At 32.4% G+C, this 25831-nt stretch overlaps 2 protein-coding genes across 4 annotated transcripts in view; one reads left to right on the forward strand and one right to left on the reverse strand.

The window, feature by feature from the left end:
* The window catches only part of LOC130178081 (WD repeat, SAM and U-box domain-containing protein 1-like), a 28822-nt gene extending 11489 nt beyond the window's left edge, over positions 1–17333 (forward strand). For both annotated transcript variants that reach the window (XM_056390187.1, XM_056390185.1), the window contains exons 10-11: positions 16069–16203; positions 16360–17333. In XM_056390187.1, coding sequence (XP_056246162.1) covers positions 16069–16203; positions 16360–16511 — 287 coding nt within the window. In that variant the 3' untranslated portion in view covers positions 16512–17333. The remainder of the gene's footprint in view (positions 1–16068; positions 16204–16359) is intronic.
* Positions 17162–25831, reverse strand: part of tanc1b (tetratricopeptide repeat, ankyrin repeat and coiled-coil containing 1b) — a 96330-nt gene continuing 87660 nt past the window's right edge. The window contains exons 19-27 of one of the 2 annotated variants that reach the window (XM_056390183.1): positions 23943–24076; positions 23590–23713; positions 23314–23489; positions 22989–23121; positions 22362–22391; positions 22145–22236; positions 21572–21718; positions 19998–20098; positions 17162–19883 (exon numbers count right to left, since the gene is read on the reverse strand). In XM_056390183.1, the coding sequence (XP_056246158.1) occupies positions 18287–19883; positions 19998–20098; positions 21572–21718; positions 22145–22236; positions 22362–22391; positions 22989–23121; positions 23314–23489; positions 23590–23713; positions 23943–24076 (2534 nt within the window). In that variant the 3' untranslated portion in view covers positions 17162–18286. The remainder of the gene's footprint in view (positions 19884–19997; positions 20099–21571; positions 21719–22144; positions 22237–22361; positions 22392–22988; positions 23122–23313; positions 23490–23589; positions 23714–23942; positions 24077–25831) is intronic. The other variant, XM_056390184.1, reaches the window with a different exon arrangement.

Below are 25831 nucleotides of genomic sequence, written 5' to 3' on the forward strand. Positions count from 1 at the left end.
ATGAATCTTTGAGTAAAGGGATGGAGGAAAAAAAAAAAGTTCCTCTCAGATATAATTCAGGGTATCTCTGTGGAGACAGACACAGCGACTCATCAAATTATCAAATCTAAATGTAAAGTGGACAGTATAGTACTAATGGTTTGTGTTACCATGAAAATGTGGGAACTTAGGGAAATCTTAAAACCTATAGAAGTGTTAGGTGCAGTTTTTCAGTTCAGTTGTTTCTTGGATGCTTAGAACCCTTAATGGGTTCAACACGTTTCATCAAGAGAAGACATTATGATTGAGTGTAGGATCTAAACTATTTGTGATTGCGACAGCAGGCCTCCGCTGCTGCATCTGCCTGCTTTACTGACTGTATTTTCAAGGCACTGAGGTCATGGTAACTTGGAGCCACAGTCTTTGTGATGTGTACTTGAATGCTGTCATCCCTCCATCTCTACTTACAACTGTATGAATGAGTGCAAAATTAACAGAGACTCACAACATTTCATTTGCAGTAAGAAAAATCGCAGGTGCTCAGTACAGAGTAGTCGTCTATGAGTATCTTGTCACTTTGTTTGAAGCTGATTGTGTCCGATGAATGGATAAAAATTTCCTCTGAACACAGTGCTCCTAGACATCATGACATATGAGGGGAAGGGTTTGAGTGCATATGCTACATGTTTAAATAATGCTAGAGTTTAATTTGATTAAATTTACTACACAGGCTCAATCATTCTCAAAACTATGTAAAATCTACCCAGATGTCTCTCCCAGATGTGTTATAGTCCACATTCCCTCATGGCTTATCGCAACTTCATCCCCTTTTGGTCTTTTTGACATCATCTCAAAAGTCATTAAATCTACTCTAGAACCAGATGTTTTCTTAAGCATCATCAGCACAAATGAATCAATGAAAAACTTCACCACAGCTCTGGAACAAAAGGGAACATTAGATGGTAGAAACCTGTTGTCCCAACTGTTAGAACTGAGCTGGTTGCATGTGGAGATACTGTGTGTTTTAAAACTAGAATAGGAGTCTACCATGCTAACAGTTCTGTGAGGCTGCACAGCAGCTAAACAAAAAGCAAAAATTCTAATGTTTAGCAGCTATAATGTTCACCAGGTTTGTCAGTATTGGACAAATTGAAACTGTGACCTGATGATGAGGTTATTTGAAAATTTAGGGGATCAGCAAGGTGATTAAAATTCATAATTCATCCTGAGGGGGGCATGACTGGTTATACAAAATCTGATGTCAATAATTATCAAGACATTTGACTCAAAACCACAAATGTAAGCCTCATGGTGGTGCTACAGAAAAAAAGAAATTTCAGAGTCACCAAAGTTTTTATGTCTTTCTATAATTTTACTTTTTATGACTTACTATACTATGATTTATTTTGACTTACTATACTATGACATTTTATGCCTCGCTATAATTTGATGATTTTTTGCCTTATTATAATATGATTTTTTTTTTTTACTTACTATACTATGACGTTTTTATGACTTATTATACTATGACGTTTCATGCCTTGGTATAATTTTACGTTTTTATACCTCACAATATTATGTTTTTATGTCTAATATACTATGATTTTTTTTTACTTACTATACTATGATTTTTTTTTTTTTTACTTACAAAACTATTACATTTTTATGACTTACTATGCTATGATGTTTTATGCCTTGCTGTAATTCGATGTTTTTATGCCTCACAATATTATGACGTTTTTATGTCTTACTTTACTATGATGTTTTTATGTCTTATTATACTATGATTTTTTTGGACTTACTATACTATGAAGTTTTATGCCTTACTATACTATGACATTTTTATGAATTACTATACTATGAATTTATTTGATTTACAATATTATGACATTTTATGCCTTACTATACTATGAAGTTTTTATGACTTACTATACTATGATTTTTTTTTACTTACTATACTATGACGTTTTATGACTTACTATACCTTTTTTTTTTTTTACTTACAATATTATGACGTTTTATGCCTCACTATACTATGACGTTTTTAGGACTTGCTATACTATGATTTTTTTTGACTTACTATAATATGACGTTTTTATGCGGTACTATACTATGACGTTTTATGCCTTACAATACTATGATTTTTTTTTTTGACTTACAATATTGTTACGTTTTATGACTTACAATACTATTTTTTTTTTTTTTGACTTACAATATGATGACGTTTTATGCCTCACTATACTATGACGTTTTATTGCTTACTATACTATTTTTTTTTTTTTTTACTTACATTATTATGGCATTTTATGTCTTACTATACTATGCTGTTTTATTTCTTACCGTACTATGACGTGTTTATGTCTTTCTATAATTTCACTTTTTATGCCTTACTATACTATGATTTTTTTGACTTACTATATTATGACATTTTATGACTTACTATACTATGATTTTTCATGCCTTGGTATAATTTGATGTTTTTATGTCTCATTATACTATGATTTTTTTTAACTTAATTTACTATGACGTTTTATGCCTTACTATACTATGACATTTTTATGACTTACTATACTATGATTTTTTTTGACTTACAATATTATGACATTTTATGCCTTACTATACTATGACGTTTTTATGACTTACTATACTATGATTTTTTTTGACTTACAATATTATGACGTTTTATGCCTTACTATACTATGACGTTTTTATGACTTACTATACTATGATTTTTTTTGACATACAATATTATGACGTTTTATGCCTTACTATACTATGACGTTTTATGCCTCACTATACTATGACGTTTTTATGCCTTACTATACTATGACATTTTATTGCTTACTATACTATTTTATTTTTTACTTACATTATTATGACATTTTATGTCTTGCTATACTATGCTGTTTTATTTCTTACCATACTATGACGTTTTTATGTCTTTCTATAATTTCACTTTTTATGCATTACTATACTATGATTTTTTTTTTACGTACAATATTATGACGTTTTATGCCTCACTATACTATGACGTTTTATTGCTTACTATACAATTTTTTTTTTTGTACTTACATTATTATGGCATTTTATGTCTTACTATACTATGCTGTTTTATTTCTTACCGTACTATGACGTTTTTATGTCTTTCTATAATTTCACTTTTTATGCCTTACTATACTATGATTTTTTTTTTACCTACAATATTATGATGTTTTATGCCTTACTATACTATGATTTTTTTGACTTACTATATTATGACATTTTATGCCTTACTATACTATGACGTTTTTATGACTTACTATACTATGATGTTTCATGCCTTGGTATAATTTGATGTTTTTATGTCTCATTATACTATGATTTTTTTTTTACTTAATTTACTATGACATTTTATGCCTTACTATACTATGACGTTTTTATGACTTACTATACTATGACGTTTTATGCCTTACTATACTTTTTTTTTTTGACTTACAATATTATGACGTTTTATGCCTTACTATACTATTTTTTTTTGACTTACAATATTATGAAGTTTTATGCCTTACTATACTATGACGTTTTTATGACTTACTATACTATGATTTTTTATGACTTACTATACTATGATTTTTTTTTGACTTACTATAATATGATGTTTTTATGACTTACTATACTATGATTTTTTTTGACTTACTATAATATGACGTTTTTATGCCTTACTATACTATGAAGTTTTATTGCTTACTATACTATTTTTTTTTTTTTTTACTTACAGTATTATGACATTTTATGTCTTACTATACTATGACTTTTGTATGACTTACTATACTATGATGTTTCATGCCTTGGTATAATTTGATGTTTTTATGTCTCATTATACTATGATTTTTTTGGACTTAATTTACTATGACGTTTTATGTCTTACTATAGTATGACGTTTTATGCCTCACTATACTATGACGTTTTTATGCCTTACTATACTATGACGTTTTATTGCTTACTATACTATTTTTTTTTTTACTTACATTATTATGACATTTTATGTCTTACTATACTATGCTGTTTTATTTCTTATCATACTATGACGTTTTTATGTCTTTCTATAATTTCACTTTTTATGCATTACTATACTATGATTTTTTTTTTACCTACAATATTATGATGTTTTATGCCTTACTATACTATGATTTTTTTGACTTACTATACTATGATTTTTTTTGACTTACTATAATATGACATTTTTATGACTTACTATACTATGCTGTTTTATTTCTTACCATACTATGATGTTTTTATGTCTTTCTATAATTTCACTTTTTATGCCTTACTATACTATGATTTTTTTTTACTTACAATATTATGATGATTCATGCCTTGGTATAATTTGATGTTTTTATGTCTCATTATACTATGATTTTTTTTTACTTAATTTACTATGACATTTTATGCCTTACTATACTATGACGTTTTTATGACTTACTATACTATGATTTTTTATGACTTACTATACTATGATTTTTTTTGACTTACTATACTATGACGTTTTTATGACTTACTATACTATGACGTTTTATGCCTTACTATACTTTTTTTTTTTGACTTACAATATTATGACATTTTATGCCTTACTATACTGACGTTTTATGCCTTACTATACTATGACGTTTTTATGACTTACTATACTATGATTTTTTTTGACTTACTATACTATGACGTTTTTGACTTACAATACTATGACATTTTATGCCTTACTATAATATGACGTTTTATGCCTTACTATACTATGATGTTTTTATGACTTACTATACTATGATTTTTTTAACATACAATATTATGACGTTTTATGCCTTACTATACTATGACGTTTTATGCCTCACTATACTATGACATTTTTATGCCTTACTATACTATGACGTTTTATTGCTTACTATACTATTTTTTTTTACTTACATTATTATGACATTTTATGTCTTACTATACTATGCTGTTTTATTTCTTACCATACTATGACGTTTTTATGTCTTTCTATAATTTCACTTTTTATGCATTACTATACTATGATTTTTTTTTTTACGTACAATATTATGACGTTTTATGCCTTACTATTCTATGACGATTTTTATGACTTACTATACTATGATTTTTTTTGACATACAATATTATGACGTTTTATGCCTTACTATACTATGACGTTTTTATGACTTACTATACTATGATGTTTCATGCCTTGGTATAATTTGATGTTTTTATGTCTCATTATACTATGATTTTTTTTTTTTTACTTAATTTACTATGACATTTTATGCCTTGCTATACTATGACGTTTTATGACTTACTATACAATTTTTTTTTTGATTTACAATATTATGACGTTTTATGCCTTACTATTCTATGACGTTTTTTATGACTTACTATACTATGACGTTTTATGCCTTACTATACTTTTTTTTTTTGACTTACAATATTATGACCTTTTATGCCTCACTATACTATGACGTTTTTATGACTTTCTATACTATGATTTTTTATGACTTACTATACTATGATTTTTTTTTTGACTTACAATATATTTTTACGTCTTATTATTTTATGATTTTTTTTTTTTTTTTTTACTTACTATATTATGACGTTTTATGCCTTACTATACTATGACTTTTTTATGACTAACTATACTATGATGTTTCATGCCTTGGTATAATTTGATGTTTTTATGTCTCATTATACTATGATTTTTTTGGACTTAATTGACTATGACGTTTTATGACTTACTATACTATGATTTTTTTTGACTTACTATACTATGACGTTTTTATGACTTACTATACTATGATTTTTTATGACTTACTATACAATTTTTTTTTTTTGACTTACAATATTATGACGTTTTATGCCTTACTATACTATGAAGTTTTATGCCTCACTATACTATGAAGTTTTATTGCTTACTATACTATTTTTTTTTTTTTTTTACTTACAGTATTATGACATTTTATGTCTTACTATACTATGACTTTTTTATGACTTACTATACTATGATGTTTCATGCCTTGGTATAATTTGATGTTTTTATGTCTCATTATACTATGATTTTTTTGGACTTAATTTACTATGACATTTTATGCCTTACTATACTATGACGTTTTTATGACTTATTATACTATGATTTTTTTTGACTTACAATATTATGACATTTTATGCCTTACTATACTATGACATTTTTATGACTTACTATACTATGATTTTTTATGACTTACTATACTATGATTTTTTTTTGACTTACAATATATTTTTACGTCTTATTATTTTATGATTTTTTTTTTTTTTTTTTACTTACTATATTATGACGTTTTATGCCTTACTATACTATGACTTTTTTATGACTAACTATACTATGATGTTTCATGCCTTGGTATAATTTGATTTTTTTATGTCTCATTATACTATGATTTTTTTGGACTTAATTGACTATGACATTTTATGACTTACTATACTATGATTTTTTTTGACTTACTATACTATGACGTTTTTATGACTTACTATACTATGACGTTTTATGCCTTACTATACTTTTTTTTTTTTTGACTTACTATATTATGATGTTTTATGCCTTACTATACTATGAAGTTTTATGCCTCACTATACTATGACGTTTTTATGCCTTACTATACTATGACGTTTCATGCCTTGGTATAATTTGATGTTTTTATGTCTCATTATACTATGATTTTTTTTTTACTTAATTTACTATGACATTTTATGCCTTACTATACTATGATTTTTTATGACTTACTATACTATGATTTTTTTTGACATACAATATTATGACGTTTTATGCCTTACTATACTATGACGTTTTATGCCTCACTATACTATGACGTTTTTATGCCTTACTATACTATGACGTTTTATTGCTTACTATACTATGACGTTTTTACTTACATTATTTTGACATTTTATGTCTTACTATACCATGCTGTTTTATTTCTTACCATACTATGACGTTTTTATGTCTTTCTATAATTTCACTTTTTATGCATTACTATACTATGATTTTTTTTTACTTACAATATTATGACGTTTTATGCCTTACTATACTATGATGTTTCATGCCTTGGTATAATTTGATGTTTTTATGTCTCATTATACTATGATTTTTTTTTACTTAATTTACTATTACATTTTATTCCTTACTATACTATGACGTTTTATGACTTACTATACAATTTTTTTTTTGACTTACAATATTATGACGTTTTATGCCTTACTATACTATGATTTTTTTATGACTTACTATACTATGATTTTTTTTGACTTACTATAATATGACGTTTTTATGACTTACTATACTATGGTTTTTTTTTACTTACTATACTATGACGTTTTATGCCTTACTATACTATGACGTTTTTATGACTTACTATACTATGATTTTTTTTTACTTACTATACTATGACGTTTTTGACTTACAATACTATGACATTTTATGCCTTACTATAATATGACGTTTTATGCCTTACTATACTATGATGTTTTTATGACTTACTATACTATGATTTTTTTTTTAACTTACTATACTATGACGTTTTTGACTTACTATACTATGGTTTTTTTGACTTACTATATTAAGACGTTTTATGCCTTACTATACTATGATCTTTTTATGACTTACCAGACTATGATTTTTTTTTACTTACAATATTATGACATTTTATGCCTTACTATACTATGATTTTTTTTTACTTACAATATTATGATGTTTTATGCCTTACTATACTATGATTTTTTGACTTACTATATTATGACATTTTATGCCTTACTATACTATGATGTTTTTATGACTTACTATACTATGATGTTTCATGCCTTGGTATAATTTGATGTTTTTATGTCTCATTATACTATGATTTTTTTTTACTTAAAATACTATGACATTTTATGCCTTACTATACTATGAGGTTTTATGACTTACTATACAATTTTTCTTTTTTGACTTACAATATTATGACGTTTTATGCCTTACTATACTATGATTTTTTTTTATGACTTACTATACTATGATTTTTTTTGACTTACAATATTATGACATTTCATGCCTTACTATACTATGACGTTTTTATGACTTACTATACTATGATTTTTTATGACTTACTATACTATGATTTTTTTTGACTTACTATACTATGACGTTTTTATGACTTACTATACTTTTTTTTTTGACTTACAATATTATGACGTTTTATGCCTTACTATACTATGATTTTTTATGACTTACTATACTATGATTTTTTTTGACTTACTATAATATGACGTTTTTATGACTTACTATACTATGATTTTTTTTTACTTACTATACTATGACGTTTTATGCCTTACTATACTATGACGTTTTTATGACTTACTATACTATGATTTTTTTTTACTTACTATACTATGACGTTTTTGACTTACAATACTATGACATTTTATGCCTTACTATAATATGACGTTTTATGCCTTACTATACTATGATGTTTTTATGACTTACTATACTATGATTTTTTTTTAACTTACTATACTATGACGTTTTTGACTTACTATACTATGGTTTTTTTGACTTACTATATTAAGACGTTTTATGCCTTACTATACTATGATCTTTTTATGACTTACCAGACTATGATTTTTTTTTACTTACAATATTATGACATTTCATGCCTTACTATACTATGATGTTTTTATGACTTACTATACTATGATTTTTTATGACTTACTATACTATGATTTTTTTTGACTTACTATACTATGACGTTTTTATGACTTACTATACTATGACGTTTTATGCCTTACTATACTTTTTTTTTTTGACTTACAATATTATGACATTTTATGCCTTACTATACTATGACGTTTTATGCCTTACTATACTATGACGTTTTTATGACTTACTATACTATGATTTTTTTTGACTTACAATATTATGACGTTTTATGCCTTACTATACTATGACGTTTTTATGCCTTGTTATACTATGATTTTTTTTTACATACAATATTATGACGTTTTATGCCTTACTATACTATGACATTTTTATGACTTACTATACTATGATTTTTTATGACTTACTATACTATGATTTTTTTTGACTTACTGTACTATGACGTTTTTATGACTTACTATACTATGACGTTTTATGCCTTACTATACTTTTTTTTTTTGACTTACAATATTATGACATTTTATGCCTTACTATACTGACGTTTTATGCCTTACTATACTATGACGTTTTTATGTCTCATTATACTATGATTTTTTTTTTACTTACAATATTATGACATTTTATGCCTTACTATACTATGATTTTTTTAACATACAATATTATGACGTTTTATGCCTTACTATACTATGACGTTTTATGCCTTACTATACTATGACGTTTTATGCCTCACTATACTATGACATTTTTATGCCTTACTATACTATGACGTTTTATTGCTTACTATAGTATTTTTTTTTACTTACATTATTATGACATTTTATGTCTTACTATACTATGCTGTTTTATTTCTTACCATACTATGACGTTTTTATGTCTTTCTATAATTTCACTTTTTATGCATTACTATACTATGATATTTTTTTTTACGTACAATATTATGACGTTTTATGCCTTACTATTCTATGACGATTTTTATGACTTACTATACTATGATTTTTTTTGACATACAATATTATGACGTTTTATGCCTTACTATACTATGACGTTTTTATGACTTACTATACTATGATGTTTCATGCCTTGGTATAATTTGATGTTTTTATGTCTCATTATACTATGATTTTTTTTTTTACTTAATTTACTATGACATTTTATGCCTTGCTATACTATGACGTTTTATGACTTACTATACAATTTTTTTTTTTGACTTACAATATTATGACGTTTTATGCCTTACTATTCTATGACGTTTTTTATGACTTACTATACTATGACGTTTTCATGCCTTACTATACTATGACGTTTTATTGCTTACTATACTATTTTTTTTTTTACTTACATTATTATGACATTTTATGTCTTACTATACTATGCTGTTTTATTTCTTACCATACTATGACGTTTTTATGTCTTTCTATAATTTCACTTTTTATGCATTACTATACTATGATATTTTTTTACTTACTATATTATGACATTTTATGCCTTACTATACTATGACGTTTTTATGACTTACTATACTATGATATTTCATGCCTTGGTATAATTTGATGTTTTTATGTCTCATTATACTATGATTTTTTTTGACTTAATTTACTATGACATTTTATGCCTTACTATACTATGACGTTTTATGACTTACTATACAATTTTTTTTTTTTGTCTTACAATATTATGACGTTTTATGCCTTACTATTCTGACGTTTTTATGACTTACTATACTATGATTTCTTTTTTACTTACTATACTATGATTTTTTTTTACTTACTATACTATGACGTTTTATGCCTTACTATACTATGACGTTTTTATGACTTACTATATTATGACGTTTTATGCCTTACTATACTATGATCTTTTTATGACTTACCAGACTATGATTTTTTTTTACTTACAATATTATGACATTTTATGCCTTACTATACTATGACGTTTTTATGCCTTACTATACTATGACGTTTTATTGCTTACTATACTTTTTTTTTTTTACTTACATTATTATGACATTTTATGTCTTACTATACTATGCTGTTTTATTTCTTACCATACTATTACGTTTTTATGTCTTTCTATAATTTCACTTTTTATGCATTACTATACTATGATTTTTTTTTTTACGTACAATATTATGACGTTTTATGTCTTACTATTCTATGACGATTTTTATGACTTACTATACTATGATTTTTTTTGACATACAATATTATGACGTTTTATGCCTTACTATACTATGACGTTTTTATGACTTACTATACTATGATGTTTCATGCCTTGGTATAATTTGATGTTTTTATGTCTCATTATAATATGATTTTTTTTTTTACTTAATTTACTATGACATTTTATGCCTTACTATACTATGAGGTTTTATGACTTACTATACAATTTTTCTTTTTTGACTTACAATATTATGACGTTTTATGCCTTACTATACTATGACGTTTTTATGACTTACTATACTATGATTTTTTATGACTTACTATACTATGATTTTTTTTTGACTTACTATACTATGACGTTTTATGCCTTACTATACTATGACGTTTTTATGACTTACTATACTATGATTTTTTTTGACTTACAATATTATGACATTTTATGCCTTACTATACTATGACGTTTTTATGCCTTACTATACTATGATTTTTTTTTACATACAATATTATGACGTTTTATGTCTTACTATACTATGACGTTTTTATGCCTTGCTATACTATGATTTTTTTTGACATACAATATTATGACGTTTTATGCCTCACTATATACTATGACGTTTTTATGCCTTACTATACTATGACGTTTTATTGCTTACTATACTATTTTTTTTTTACTTACATTATTATGACATTTTATGTCTTACTATACTATGCTGTTTTATTTCTTACCATACTATTACGTTTTTATGTCTTTCTATAATTTCACTTTTTATGCATTACTATACTATGATTTTTTTTAATTACTATATTATGACATTTTATGCCTTACTATACTATGACGTTTTTATGACTTACTATACTATGATGTTTCATGCCTTGGTATAATTTGATGTTTTTATGTCTCATTATACTATGATTTTTTTTTACTTAATTTACTATGACATTTTATGCCTTACTATACTATGAGGTTTTATGACTTACTATACTATGATTTTTTTTGACTTACAATATTATGACGTTTTATGCCTTACTAAACTATGATTTTTTTATGACTTACTATACTATGATTTTTTTTGACTTACAATATTATGACATTTTATGCCTTACTATACTATGACGTTTTTATGACTTACTATACTATGATTTTTTATGACTTACTATACTATGATTTTTTTTGACTTACTGTACTATGACGTTTTTATGACTTACTATACTATGACGTTTTATGCCTTACTATACTTTTTTTTTTTGACTTACAATATTATGACATTTTATGCCTTACTATACTGACGTTTTATGCCTTACTATACTATGACGTTTTTATGACTGACTATACTATGATTTTTTTTTACTTACAATATTATGACATTTTATGCCTTACTATACTATGATTTTTTTAACATACAATATTATGACGTTTTATGCCTTACTATACTATGACGTTTTTATGACTTACTATACTATGATTTTTTTTGACATACCATATTATGACGTTTTATGCCTTACTATACTATGACGTTTTATGCCTTACTATACTATGACGTTTTATTGCTTACTATAGTATTTTTTTTTACTTACATTATTATGACATTTTATGTCTTACTATACTATGCTGTTTTATTTCTTACCATACTATGACGTTTTTATGTCTTTCTATAATTTCACTTTTTATGCATTACTATACTGATTTTTTTTTTTACGTACATTATTATGACATTTTATGTCTTACTATACTATGCTGTTTTATTTCTTACCATACTATTACGTTTTTATGTCTTTCTATAATTTCACTTTTTATGCATTACTATACTATGATTTTTTTTTTACGTACAATATTATAACGTTTTATGTCTTACTATTCTATGACGATTTTTATGACTTACTATACTATGATTTTTTTTGACATACAATATTATGACGTTTTATGCCTTACTATACTATGACGTTTTTATGACTTACTATACTATGATGTTTCATGCCTTGGTATAATTTGATGTTTTTATGTCTCATTATACTATGATTTTTTTTTTAACTTAATTTACTATGACATTTTATGCCTTACTATACTATGAGGTTTTATGACTTACTATACAATTTTTCTTTTTTGACTTACAATATTATGACGTTTTATGCCTTACTATACTATGACGTTTTTATGACTTACTATACTATGATTTTTTATGACTTACTATACTATGATTTTTTTTTGACTTACTATACTATGACGTTTTATGCCTTACTATACTATGACGTTTTTATGACTTACTATACTATGATTTTTTTTGACTTACAATATTATGACATTTTATGCCTTACTATACTATGACGTTTTTATGCCTTACTATACTATGATTTTTTTTTTACATACAATATTATGACGTTTTATGTCTTACTATACTATGACGTTTTTATGCCTTGCTATACTATGATTTTTTTTGACATACAATATTATGACGTTTTATGCCTCACTATATACTATGACGTTTTTATGCCTTACTATACTATGACGTTTTATTGCTTACTATACTATTTTTTTTTTACTTACATTATTATGACATTTTATGTCTTACTATACTATGCTGTTTTACTTCTTACCATACTATTACGTTTTTATGTCTTTCTATAATTTCACTTTTTATGCATTACTATACTATGATTTTTTTTAATTACTATATTATGACATTTTATGCCTTACTATACTATGACGTTTTTATGACTTACTATACTATGATGTTTCATGCCTTGGTATAATTTGATGTTTTTATGTCTCATTATACTATGATTTTTTTTTTACTTAATTTACTATGACATTTTATGCCTTACTATACTATGAGGTTTTATGACTTACTATACTATGATTTTTTTTGACTTACAATATTATGACGTTTTATGCCTTACTAAACTATGATTTTTTTATGACTTACTATACTATGATTTTTTTTGACTTACAATATTATGACATTTTATGCCTTACTATACTATGACGTTTTTATGACTTACTATACTATGATTTTTTATGACTTACTATACTATGATTTTTTTTGACTTACTGTACTATGACGTTTTTATGACTTACTATACTATGACGTTTTATGCCTTACTATACTTTTTTTTTTTTGACTTACAATATTATGACATTTTATGCCTTACTATACTGACGTTTTATGCCTTACTATACTATGACGTTTTTATGACTGACTATACTATGATTTTTTTTTTACTTACAATATTATGACATTTTATGCCTTACTATACTATGATTTTTTTAACATACAATATTATGACGTTTTATGCCTTACTATACTATGACGTTTTTATGACTTACTATACTATGATTTTTTTTGACATACCATATTATGACGTTTTATGCCTTACTATACTATGACGTTTTATGCCTTACTATACTATGACGTTTTATTGCTTACTATAGTATTTTTTTTTACTTACATTATTATGACATTTTATGTCTTACTATACTATGCTGTTTTATTTCTTACCATACTATGACGTTTTTATGTCTTTCTATAATTTCACTTTTTATGCATTACTATACTGATTTTTTTTTTTACGTACAATATTATGACGTTTTATGCCTTACTATTCTATGACGATTTTTATGACTTACTATACTATGATTTTTTTTGACATACAATATTATGACGTTTTATGCCTTACTATTCTATGACGTTTTTTATGACTTACTATACTATGACGTTTTCATGCCTTACTATACTATGACGTTTTATTGCTTACTATACTATTTTTTTTTTTACTTACATTATTATGACATTTTATGTCTTACTATACTATGCTGTTTTATTTCTTACCATACTATGACGTTTTTATGTCTTTCTATAATTTCACTTTTTATGCATTACTATACTATGATATTTTTTTACTTACAATATTATGATGTTTTATGCCTTACTATACTATGATTTTTTTGACTTACTATATTATGACATTTTATGCCTTACTATACTATGATGTTTCATCCCTTGGTATAATTTGATGTTTTTATGTCTCATTATACTATGATTTTTTTTAACTTAATTTACTATGACATTTTATGCCTTACTATACTATGACGTTTTATGACTTATTATACAATTTTTTTTTTTGTCTTACAATATTATGACGTTTTATGCCTTACTATTCTGACGTTTTTATGACTTACTATACTATGATTTTTTTTTTACTTGCTATACTATGATTTTTTTTTACTTACTATACTATGACGTTTTATGCCTTACTATACTATGACGTTTTTATGACTTACTATATTATGACGTTTTATGCCTTACTATACTATGATCTTTTAATGACTTACCAGACTATGATTTTTTTTTACTTACAATATTATGACATTTTATGCCTTACTATACTATGACGTTTTTATGATTTACTATACTATGACGTTTTATGATTTACTATACTATGACATTTTATGCCTTACTATACAATTTTTTTTTTGACTTAAAATATTATGATGTTTTATGCCTTACTATACTATGACGTTTTTATGACTTACTATACTATGATTTTTTTTACTTACTATACTATGACATTTTATGCCTTACTATACTATGACGTTTTTGACTTACTATTCTATGATTTTTTTGACTTACTATATTATGATTTTTTTATGCTTTACTATACCATGACGTTTTATGCCTTGCTATAATTTAATGTTTTTATGCTTTACTATAATTTGATGTTTATATTTCTTATTATAACATTACGTTTTTTTGACTTACTATACAATGATTCTTTCGACTTACTATTATTTGACGTTTTATGCCTTGCTATAATTTGATGTTTTTATGACTTAATACTGTAGTCATAAAATGCACAATTGTTTTGCATACCTGCCCCACTATTTAATAAAAATAAGACGAAATCTCCTCAGGACTTGAGGATGCAGGCAGGAAAAATGTCACTGTACCATTGTGTGAAACCTGCACCTCCATGGCACTGCCACTACACTCAGATGCACCACTTACTCATGTGTGGCTGTTAAGGTCATCCTTCCAGTTGTAGCTGGTGGTGAAATTTGCAGCTGATGACAAATTCAAAGGGGGCTGTCAGTGGGCGGAGACGTGCAGCTGTGTGCAGTGTTTTTGTCGTTTGAGTTTTATTCTCAACTAGAATGGTGAGAGGTGTTAACTTTGAACAAGCCAGAAGGAATTGTACTGTATGTGATGTAATTCAGCGACCACAGTGAGCAGAATACTAAACATTGTGTTGGTTTCTCAGAGTCTGTGGGCCTCCGTGGTCGCCTCCTGAGGAAAATCGAGGCCTTGAAGGCAGAGCAGAGCGGTTCAGAGGCCCCCGACGAGTTTCTGTGTCCAATCACCAGAGAGCTGATGAAGGATCCAGTCATTGCTGCAGGTCAGATGAAAAAAATGATAATGACATGTCCAATGTCTCAAACTGAATCAGAGCTGGTGCCTGTGATTCTTTCTGCAGAGATCTTTTTTTTTTTTTTTTTCTACATAAATTATTGTTTCAGTCTATTTGAGATGTCAAAATCTGTCTACCCCACAGATGGATATTCCTATGAGCGAGAATCCATTGAGAGCTGGATCAGAGGCAAGAACAAAACCAGCCCCATGACAAATCTGCCCCTACAGACCACACTCCTCACCCCCAACAGGTCTCTGAAGATGGCAATAACACGATGGAAGACGAGCCAGTAGACAACAGCTCATTCTAGCTTGTTTGTCAGAATCCAACAGGTACTTTATCATTAAGCAGTACTGGCTCATCTGATAACCAGTCCTCTGATTACCATTTAAAGAAGTAATTATTATATTTCACATAAGATATCTGAAAAAAGAAATAACATTAATATCTTTCTTAAAAGTGCAAAGTTGAATTCATGACTACTGAAACAGTCTTGCTCTACAATGGTACACCAAGGTTTTGCTGCTACACCCTACCTCATCCACTAAGACCAGTAACTTGCAGTAGCTAATGTTAGCTAATTTTAGCCAAATTTAGATATGAATGAGATAGATCGCTGACAGTATGACTCTTGCCAGTTACACTACATTTTATTATGTCACAGACAATAATTTGAATATTTTTATCACAAATGTAAAACAAGAAAATCACACACTGCATGTACCTCGCTTGAAATGAATGGAAATTCAATGTGACATTATGCTGTTTGCCACCTGTGGTCTCTCTTCAGCAGAACCTTTATAGTCCTGCTTTAAATACTGAAACACTGCATGGTCTGTAGGCTTTTTGGCAGTGACAAAACAGCTGCTTAATGTTTACATAATAATTAAATGTCCTCTTAAGTTAAGCAGTCTTATGTTTTAGAATAAGTCAGCAGACTTGATTGTTTTTTCCTCAGAGGGTCTTTATTTCTCTCTCCCATGATGGCTATGGCAGTAATGTTCTATTACAGTATGTGATCACAGCTAATAAAGCTCACAATACTGAAAACATGGCAACAATTGCATTTAATGTACATATTAAAATAGAGGGGATGGCACTGTACCCCAAAACCATTTCTGTTTTTATAGATTTTTTTTTTTAACTCTGTAATATAAACTGCAATTGTAGCATGCACTTAAACTCAACATTATTGAGAATCATAAAATGTCTTAGTAGCTGTGCAAAAATAACTATATAAAATATATTGCTTTTACAATTAACCAAGCCATTGGCGCTGTAAATAAATTAAACTAGACAGCAACAACAAGCAGATACAGAAAGGATTTCAACTCAATGTTAATGGTGATTTATATAATATACAAACATATTTAACAAATGCTTTTTTAGAACCTTTAACACCATTTGAACAACATTGTGCATAAAACTCAAAATACACAAGTCTGAACTTGTCCATACACTTAACATAGACCTTCACTGAAAAAAAGGAAAAGTACATATTTATATAATATACACAAGGATCTATAACATCCTTCTTAAAACACAGGAATGCCCGTCCTTCAGACTTTCTTAAACCTTCACTGAGGACTTTCTCTTCCTTACTTCTCTCTCAGCACCGTGGACGTATTGAACACCGTTCAAACCTCATTTCCATTCTGTAATAACATTAAGCTGTAACTGAATATGTTGTTTTAAGCGGCCTAACTGTATATAAAGTGCTCACTGTCACTGTTTCGTTTTGATAAGGACTTACAGTACATGTCCGAATACTTCCTTCAGTGCAATGTCTCCAGCTTGGCTGAATGACGGCGGACATGTTGTCATGTAACAAGCTGACAGCCACAAGCGACAGGTTGAGAGGAGAGAAATCTGGAGCATTCAGTACACTGCCCGGCCTGTGTTCACAAAGGAAAACAAACAGCTTGCATACTGTACTACTTCCAAGGTTTAAAAGTTAAAACTGTATTCTGTCTGGGGCCGGTTAAAAAAAATTAAAATAACTCCTCCTCATTTAAGATTTTTGCTAGTGTGTGTGCGTTGTGGACTGTATGAGTTAAAACATACCTCTCTACACATTCGACTCTATAAATGATCGCTTTGGTTTCATTGAAGCTACGTGAATGGCAGGATTATCTCGGGCTAAGCCAGGCTGCTTGGGCTTACTGTCGATGAAAGTGTGCGGCATAGCCAGTGCTGGCTTGGACTCTTTGTAACAGTTGGCGGCTTGGCAGAATTTCTCTGTGAATTCCTTGGCGTGCATGCCATTTTGTAAGCTACTCATTGCCATAGCACCCTGAGGTGCTGGAGGTTTGTGCTGCTCCTGGTAAGTGCTCACTGTTTTGGTGTAAGGCAGCTCACAGTCGACAGGCTGAAGACCCATTGCTGACATGTTGTGACATACCATCAGACCGTCAGAGGAGTGGTTCAGCCAGCTGCGGCTGGCAGACTGTAGGCTCTGGTGACTCTGCAAGCCGTGGTGCTGCTGCTGCTGCTGTTGGAGCTGCTGCTGAAAGCGAGCCGTCTTGTCAGTTATGCCCATGAAGGGTCTGGGTTTGTACTCTGTAACAGAGGGGGCCTGTTGGCTGTGCTTTGTCTTGGTGCGGACATCAGGTCCCAGCTTGCCGCTGTCTGATAAACTGCTGCTGGATGCAAGGCTGCTGGTGGAGCTGGACACATGCATGCTGCTGCTGCTTCCCCCTCCCTGCGAGACAACTGCACCACACATCCCTTCCTTTACTGTGTCAGTGTGGTTCCCCTGGAGTCCAGGACCAGAGCAGGCCAGCCCATCCAGAGAAGATGCAGAGTGAGCAGACAGCCTGTCTTGCCCCACACCCTTGGAGCTGCTGCTGCAGGATGTATAGGGGGCCTGGGCTGAATGGAGGCTCTCATTTTCACAACTGTGACCCATAGAGGTGGAGGCAGCTGCCAGCGACATGCGGTTCCCGTACACAGGCTCATCAGCCGGGGGAGGCAGAGGACTGATGTCGATACCTGGTCCTGGCTTCAGCATGCTAGACATGTGTCGACTCGGTAAGGGACTGGAAGGACCATACTGAGATTTGGGCCCTCCCGAGCGGCCCCCCACAGCCCCTCCCCCAGCCTGCATGGAGCTCATATGCTGGTTGGTCTTGACTATCTGGGCCTGCTTGGTGGGCTGCAGAACCAGGCCCTGCTGAGCCAGCGCCTCTCGGTGCTCTCGAGGGTACCGGTGAGGGGGGGGCCTGCTGGGGCCTGGGGGTGAGCTGGGGGTCAGACTCTGACTCTGATGTCCCATACTGTTGCTGGCAGGCTCAGAGGGTAAAACTCTGTTGTAGGGATAACTGTTCTGTGACCAGCAGGCTTCAGCTGTCCAGTCGTACTGCGAAGCTGCCGCCGCCTCCTCTTCCTCCTCTTCCTCTTCCAGGATGTCTCTTTGGCCTTCCACGCTCCTGGCAAGGCTGTGCTCTGACGGTTCCTCCTGTCCTTCATCTTGCTCCTGGTCAGACTCATGGCCTCCTGAAGCCTGGCTGGAAGCAGCTGCAGCTCCAGCGAGGCCTCCTTTGGGCTGCGTGCGCTGCATCTGTTTACACTCCTCCTCCACTCGAGCCAGCAGACGACGGATTTCTCGGTTATTGGGGCACAGCTTGGCTGCTTCGTGCAGGTCAGCCAGTGCTGCTGTAAACTGCCTGTGGATGGGAGAGAGAATGGAGAAAGACATTGTTACCGGATCCAGAACACATTTTTCACCATCAACAATAACAACTACAGAAGCTGGCTTGGAGCTGTGCTGAATAGTTTACCTGCTGCTTCTTTTAGCTCTTGCACGAGCGTAGTAGGCCTCATAGGATTTGGGTTTCAGCTCCAGTGCTTTTGTTGCAAACTCCTCAGCCATCCCAAAATCCTACAAAATGAGGAGAATAAATAAATTACAGTCAACCGTTTGATATTTTGATATTTCTATTATATCTGAAGGATTTAAAGAGAAAACATATATAGTGAAACTGTTCAGACCCCTTCAGTTTTTCACATTTTATGTGCAGCCTTTTGCTAAAATAATAATAATAGAAAAATCTTCCCTCATCAATTTACACTATACCCAATAATGACAAGGAGAAAACAATTTTAGAAATTTCTGCAAATTAATCAAGAAGGAGAAACTGAAATATCACATTGACATCAAGTATTCAGACCTTTTGCTAAGACACTTGCCTCTCCTCAGTAAAAGACACATGAACGCTGCTTGGAGTTTACAATAAAGCAGATAAAGGACTCTCAGACTATGAGAAACAAGATTCTCTGGTCTGATGAAACCAAGACTGAACTGTTCCACCTCAATTCTAAGCATCATGTCTGGACCAGGCACTGTTCATCACCTGCCTAATACCATCCCACTGGTGAAGCATGGTGGTGGCAGTCTCATGCTGTGGGGGTGATTTTCAGCAGCAGGGACAGGGAGACTGGTCAGGGTTGAATGAAAGCTGAATGGAGCAAAGTACAGAGATATTCTTAATGAACACCTGGTCCAGAGCGCGCAGTACCTCAGACTGGGCTGGAGGTTCACCTTCCAACAGTACAGTGACTCTAAGCACACAGCCAATACAATGCAGGAGTGGCTTAGAGACAACTCTGTGAATGTCCTGGCGAGGCCCAGGCAGAGCCCTGACTAGAACCCGATCGAACATCCCTTGAGAGACCTGTAAATGTGGCTGTCCACTGATGGTCCCCATCCAACCTGACAGAGCTTAAGAGGATGATAAGAGATGAAAATAATGGCAGAAATTCCCCAAATCCAGATGTGCAAACCTTGTTGTGTTATACCCAAGAAGACTTGAAGCTGTAATCGCTTTAAAGGGTCTGAACACGTATGTCAATGTGACATTTCAGTTTCTACTTTTGAATACATTTGCAAAAAAAAATTCTGTTTTCACTTCATCATTATTGGATATTGAATGTAGACTGAGGAGGGAAGATTTTTTTTTTGTATAAAACAATGTGAAAAAATTGAAGGGATCTGAACTCTTCCTGACTGCACTGGTAAAATGTCATCTCCAAGCTCCTGAGGTGACCATCATCCCCGTCAGTCAAACTCTGACGGAGTGAGGAGGCACGCTGGCACATACAAAACTGTTTCACCATTAAATTTGAGGAGTCCACTGCCCAGTACATCTGCAGTTTTCTGGCCACTTCCTCCCTGTTACCATCTGAACACTAACAAGCTTCCCTTGCCCACACATGCTCAAATCAGCTTGCATTTTTGAGTTCACAGATTTATTTTCTCTATAACAATTGGGGATTTTTCTTTGTTCTTCGCCAGATATCTAAAAATACAATGCTGGTTGAGGAAAAAAAGGTGAATGTGTCCTGGGATGCTTACGTTGGTTTTTCTGCGACAGCGGGAGAGATTGAGGTACAGGGAGACCCTCAAGTCTTTAAATGCCTTCAGGTCATCGCCAAAGCCTTCTCTAGGAAACTTCCTCAGGGCGTACTGGTACCTCTGGGCTGCCTCTTTCATCTTCCCTTTCTGAAGGACACATGGAGGGCAAAGCATGCAGTGAGTGAGAGGAGGAGAGAAGCAGGGCAGGGTAGTCACCAGATACTCCCAACAATAGCTGAGCCCTCCCCTCTCATCAATCACACGCACACACGTTACACATGACTGGTTTATCCTTTCTGCCACAAACCTCAATCTATTAAACGTCAGCCATCGATAATGGCTCCTTTGCTAAGCAGTGCGGAACGTACACATCCATTCATTTTCTACATTTAACTAGGCTAGAAAAATTGGTAATCGCTTCAGTTGTTATGGTGAACTAAACTGTTCAAAGCTTTTTTCACTTCCCTACCATATATAAAAAAATACATTATCTGATACCTAAGTTTGTCTTTTAGTATGGCAGAGCAGCTCAGGAACATGAAACATTTCATTAATATGCCAACTGCACATCACCTTGTAAAGCAGGTTTCCCTCCTCCATCAGCTTCTGAAGAAGAATGATCAGGATATCAGGCTTGGAAGTAGCCATGGCCCAAGCTGCATTCCCTGTTGGTGTAGAGCAGAAGGAGAGAAGCCGAGAAAGACAGGTTAAATTGTTGTAATTGTTGCCAACAGATGGTCACTGTATTCTCTGGAAATTGGTACAAGGTAAAGTTACCTAAAGATTGTACCTGATCGATCGTAAGGTGACGTTCTGTAGCCTTAGTTTATTGAAAGCAGTTAAAAAAAAAAAAGAGTTAGGAGGAAGAGAGTGAAGAGAAAATAGGTCATGCAACAAGAGTAGTAATTTCTAGTGAAAGGAAAATGTGTTATTAAGTGTAGTGTGACAGTCTACAATTATGTGTCATTCAACTTAAAAAGGCCTCATATTTTCAGCAGTACATGCATGCAGACTGTTAACTGTACTGAACGAAAATTTAAGGGTCTTGTGTGTTACAAATTTTTTATTTTCCTTATACAGCAGAGTGCACCGCAGAAAAGCCACAGACCCAGATACCTCTATGAATGTCATTTAGGTGATAAGTCACATTCTTAAATTAGCCAAGCAGCCCATGAGGGAGAAGAGGAAGGACACACACATACACTGACATGCTGAGTAGGAGTGAACATACACACACTCTCACTGAATGGTAAGTGAAAAGCAGGAATGGCAAGAGGGTTTTTCCACAAAATTAGTCTGAGCTTATTCTTGGCACCATGAGACATTGAGCGAACAAAATGCTGAGAGTCTCTCAGTGCTTTCTGAGAAGGGAACAAAGTACAGTTGGTAATAAATGTATACCAAGTTGTCTTCTTACCCAGCTTGGCCCCTTTCTTCAACAAAGTCACCACCACCGACGTGTTCCGACAGCCTATGGCCCGGTCCAGAGGCCTCATCCCACTGTAGTCCACATGCTCTATCACTGCTCCTCTTTCCACCAAGTACTGGACCTACACGACAGCACACAGAGTTAAAAACACTCAAACACTGTGACCACTGTCAAGAGCGTGGCTAACGCAGAACGGTATGTGTTTAATAATGGCACCGGTATGCTCGCAGTTAAGGCTTAAAGAAGTGTGTTGTTGTGCTCCGGTGGTGTGTCGTTGGCATGTTTTCAACAAACCTAAACTAATTTCACTTACAATCTCTGCATCTCCATAAAAGGCAGCGAGGTCCAGCGGCGTTCGTCCATTTTTGTCCGTATGGTCAATGACCGCACCTTTCTCAACCAAAAACTCCACAACATTCTTTTGTCCTTTGAGACATGCCCAGCTCAGGGGTGTGAGTCCCTCCTTGTCCATCGAAGTTAAGGATGCACCTACGAGGCAAAAAACAGTCAAACACTTCTACAAGAAACACCAAAACACTCATTTAAAACTTTGCTAAATGAGACTAATGGTGATATTGTTGTAGCTCACCTTTTGCAAGCAGAAACTCCACGGTGCTCAGATGACCCTCACAGGCTGCCACCATGAGCAGGGTCCTGCCCTGCTTGTCACTGATGTTAATGTCAGCACCACGCTGCAACAGCAGCTCAGCGATCTAGCAGACAGATAAATACAATGTGAAGTGCACAGAGCTCACCCAGAGATTTAGTTTGTTGTTTTAGCAGGAACCACAATCCTGTGTCCAGAAACAGCTGCAGCAGCGTTATCTCTAAAGGCTGGACATAAAGTACAATAAAATACCCTACGGGGAAGCAGAAGAATGTTGCTGTGGATGTTGAGGGGATAGTTTCACTGGGACAAAAGAGCCACTCAGCATCTCTCACCTGCCAGTGTCCCTGTCTGACGGCGCAGAATAGAGGAGACACCCCCCGTCGGTTGACCTGCTGCACCACTGCCCCCTGCTCCAACAGGAAGCTGCATACCTCCATCTTCCCCCGTCCTGCTGCCGCTGTCAAGGCTAGAGAGAGAGACACAAACAAGTTAAGGTAATGATACAGTATAGTGGTGAGATAAGAGTGGAATTTAAATCATCACTCAGCTGGAGAGGACACTGGGAAGCAAGGAGATAACTGAACATGATAACATTTACAATCCACAGAGACTTGAGCTGTTCATCAGGGAGTATTTAGTAACCTATAAGTATGTGGAAAAGGAAAGGCTAAGATAAAAATAGTTTGTGGTCCCAGAATCCCTCCCATTCTTCACAAAGAGGATGAGCAGAGAAATACAAATTAATGTTTGGTTCTAATTGAGTTTAAAAACAGACAATTACGTTATGCTCATTAAAGTCATTAAATTCCTGCTTCGAGCTCCTCCGGTCTTGTACAGAGAGATGAGACTTCAGTCATTATATGTATCGACAGACAAACATTAGACAATAAAGTCAAACAATTCTGTTAAAAACCCATTGTTGTTCATATTTTGTATCTTTTTCAGACCAAGATTAAATGGAATTAACTGTTTCCAATTCAAAGAGGAAAAAAAAAAAAAAAAAAAAAAAACTAATTTGTACTTGTATTTGGGTCTGTAAAGAAAACAAAGACAGATTCTCGAGATGTTCGATGCTTACAGTTAATCAGCGGCTGCTAATGTACGGCAGCAGATGGGTCGGTCTTAAGTGAGCGCTGGGTGTCCAAACAGAGAGGGCTCCACCATAAGAATCAGAACAGACATGCTCTCACATTCACCTCCGAGAGATTTAAGGTGCCGCTGAGCCTCCATATCTGACTGACATCATCCATCTGGATGAACAGTCATCAGAGCCAAAGAACCCCACCCTCCATCTGCTCAAAATATGGATATCCTCAAACACAGCACAGTGGAGAACAATGACTGTGTGCAGCTAAACTTAGGCTCTCTTTGTGGGATGGTCCTGGGTTACACTCCACATACTATCAACAGCTGTACTGTTTGTTGATGTTCGAAAGTTTCTAAATGACTCGTTTTATTCTTAGGAGTTCTCTGAGCTTAGAGCCATTCACACATCCTCATGTCAAATCAACAGCATGTATTTATATCTCACCAACATGTTTCTTTATACCAGAGCACCTCAACATTTCAAGAGAAGGAGCTCCTTTTTTGACTTTGGTCATTTATTTTCCTAGTATGACTTGCTGCTTCAGTATTATCAATTAAGTCTTGTCTTATTTCATCTTATCTTATGTTGTGTAAGCTATTCATCATTCTTGTCTCAGCTGTCCTCTGCCTGTCCCTCTAGCCCACCTACAAAGCTGCCTTGACAGTGTCTTGAGGAGGAGCCTCACACAAACTGATTTACAACCTCTATCAACAAAGAGGTTGAGATCTGGCATTTTAACCAAAGCTTTGCAGATAGAAAACCAATCACCAAATCATGCCAACAATCATGTCTAACCATAGTTTCAGATTTTCCAATTTGTCCTTAGTAATGTTAGAGTTGCTTAAGCTTCTAATATTTTTCATCTCCAGGGTGAAATTCCTAAACAACTCAATTGCGTATTATTAAATAGTTGACTAAATGTCCATTGTAAAAGGTTGCAGGCAGTTTATAAAAGGCATCACACAGACATAGATTGTGATTTGTAAAATGGCCAGCTTGCTTTGTCTGGAGATGTAGCAGATGTTAAATTACTTAGGAAAAGCATTTTCTATTTGCTTTGCCTTCACGTCTGTTAAACAAAATTTAAATTCAGACAAATCTATTTACATTTCTTGCAGCTCATAAGGGGAAAGT

This window comes from Seriola aureovittata, chromosome 11 (assembly GCF_021018895.1).
Source record: "Seriola aureovittata isolate HTS-2021-v1 ecotype China chromosome 11, ASM2101889v1, whole genome shotgun sequence".
In the NCBI taxonomy this organism is placed as follows: Eukaryota; Metazoa; Chordata; class Actinopteri; order Carangiformes; family Carangidae; genus Seriola; species Seriola aureovittata.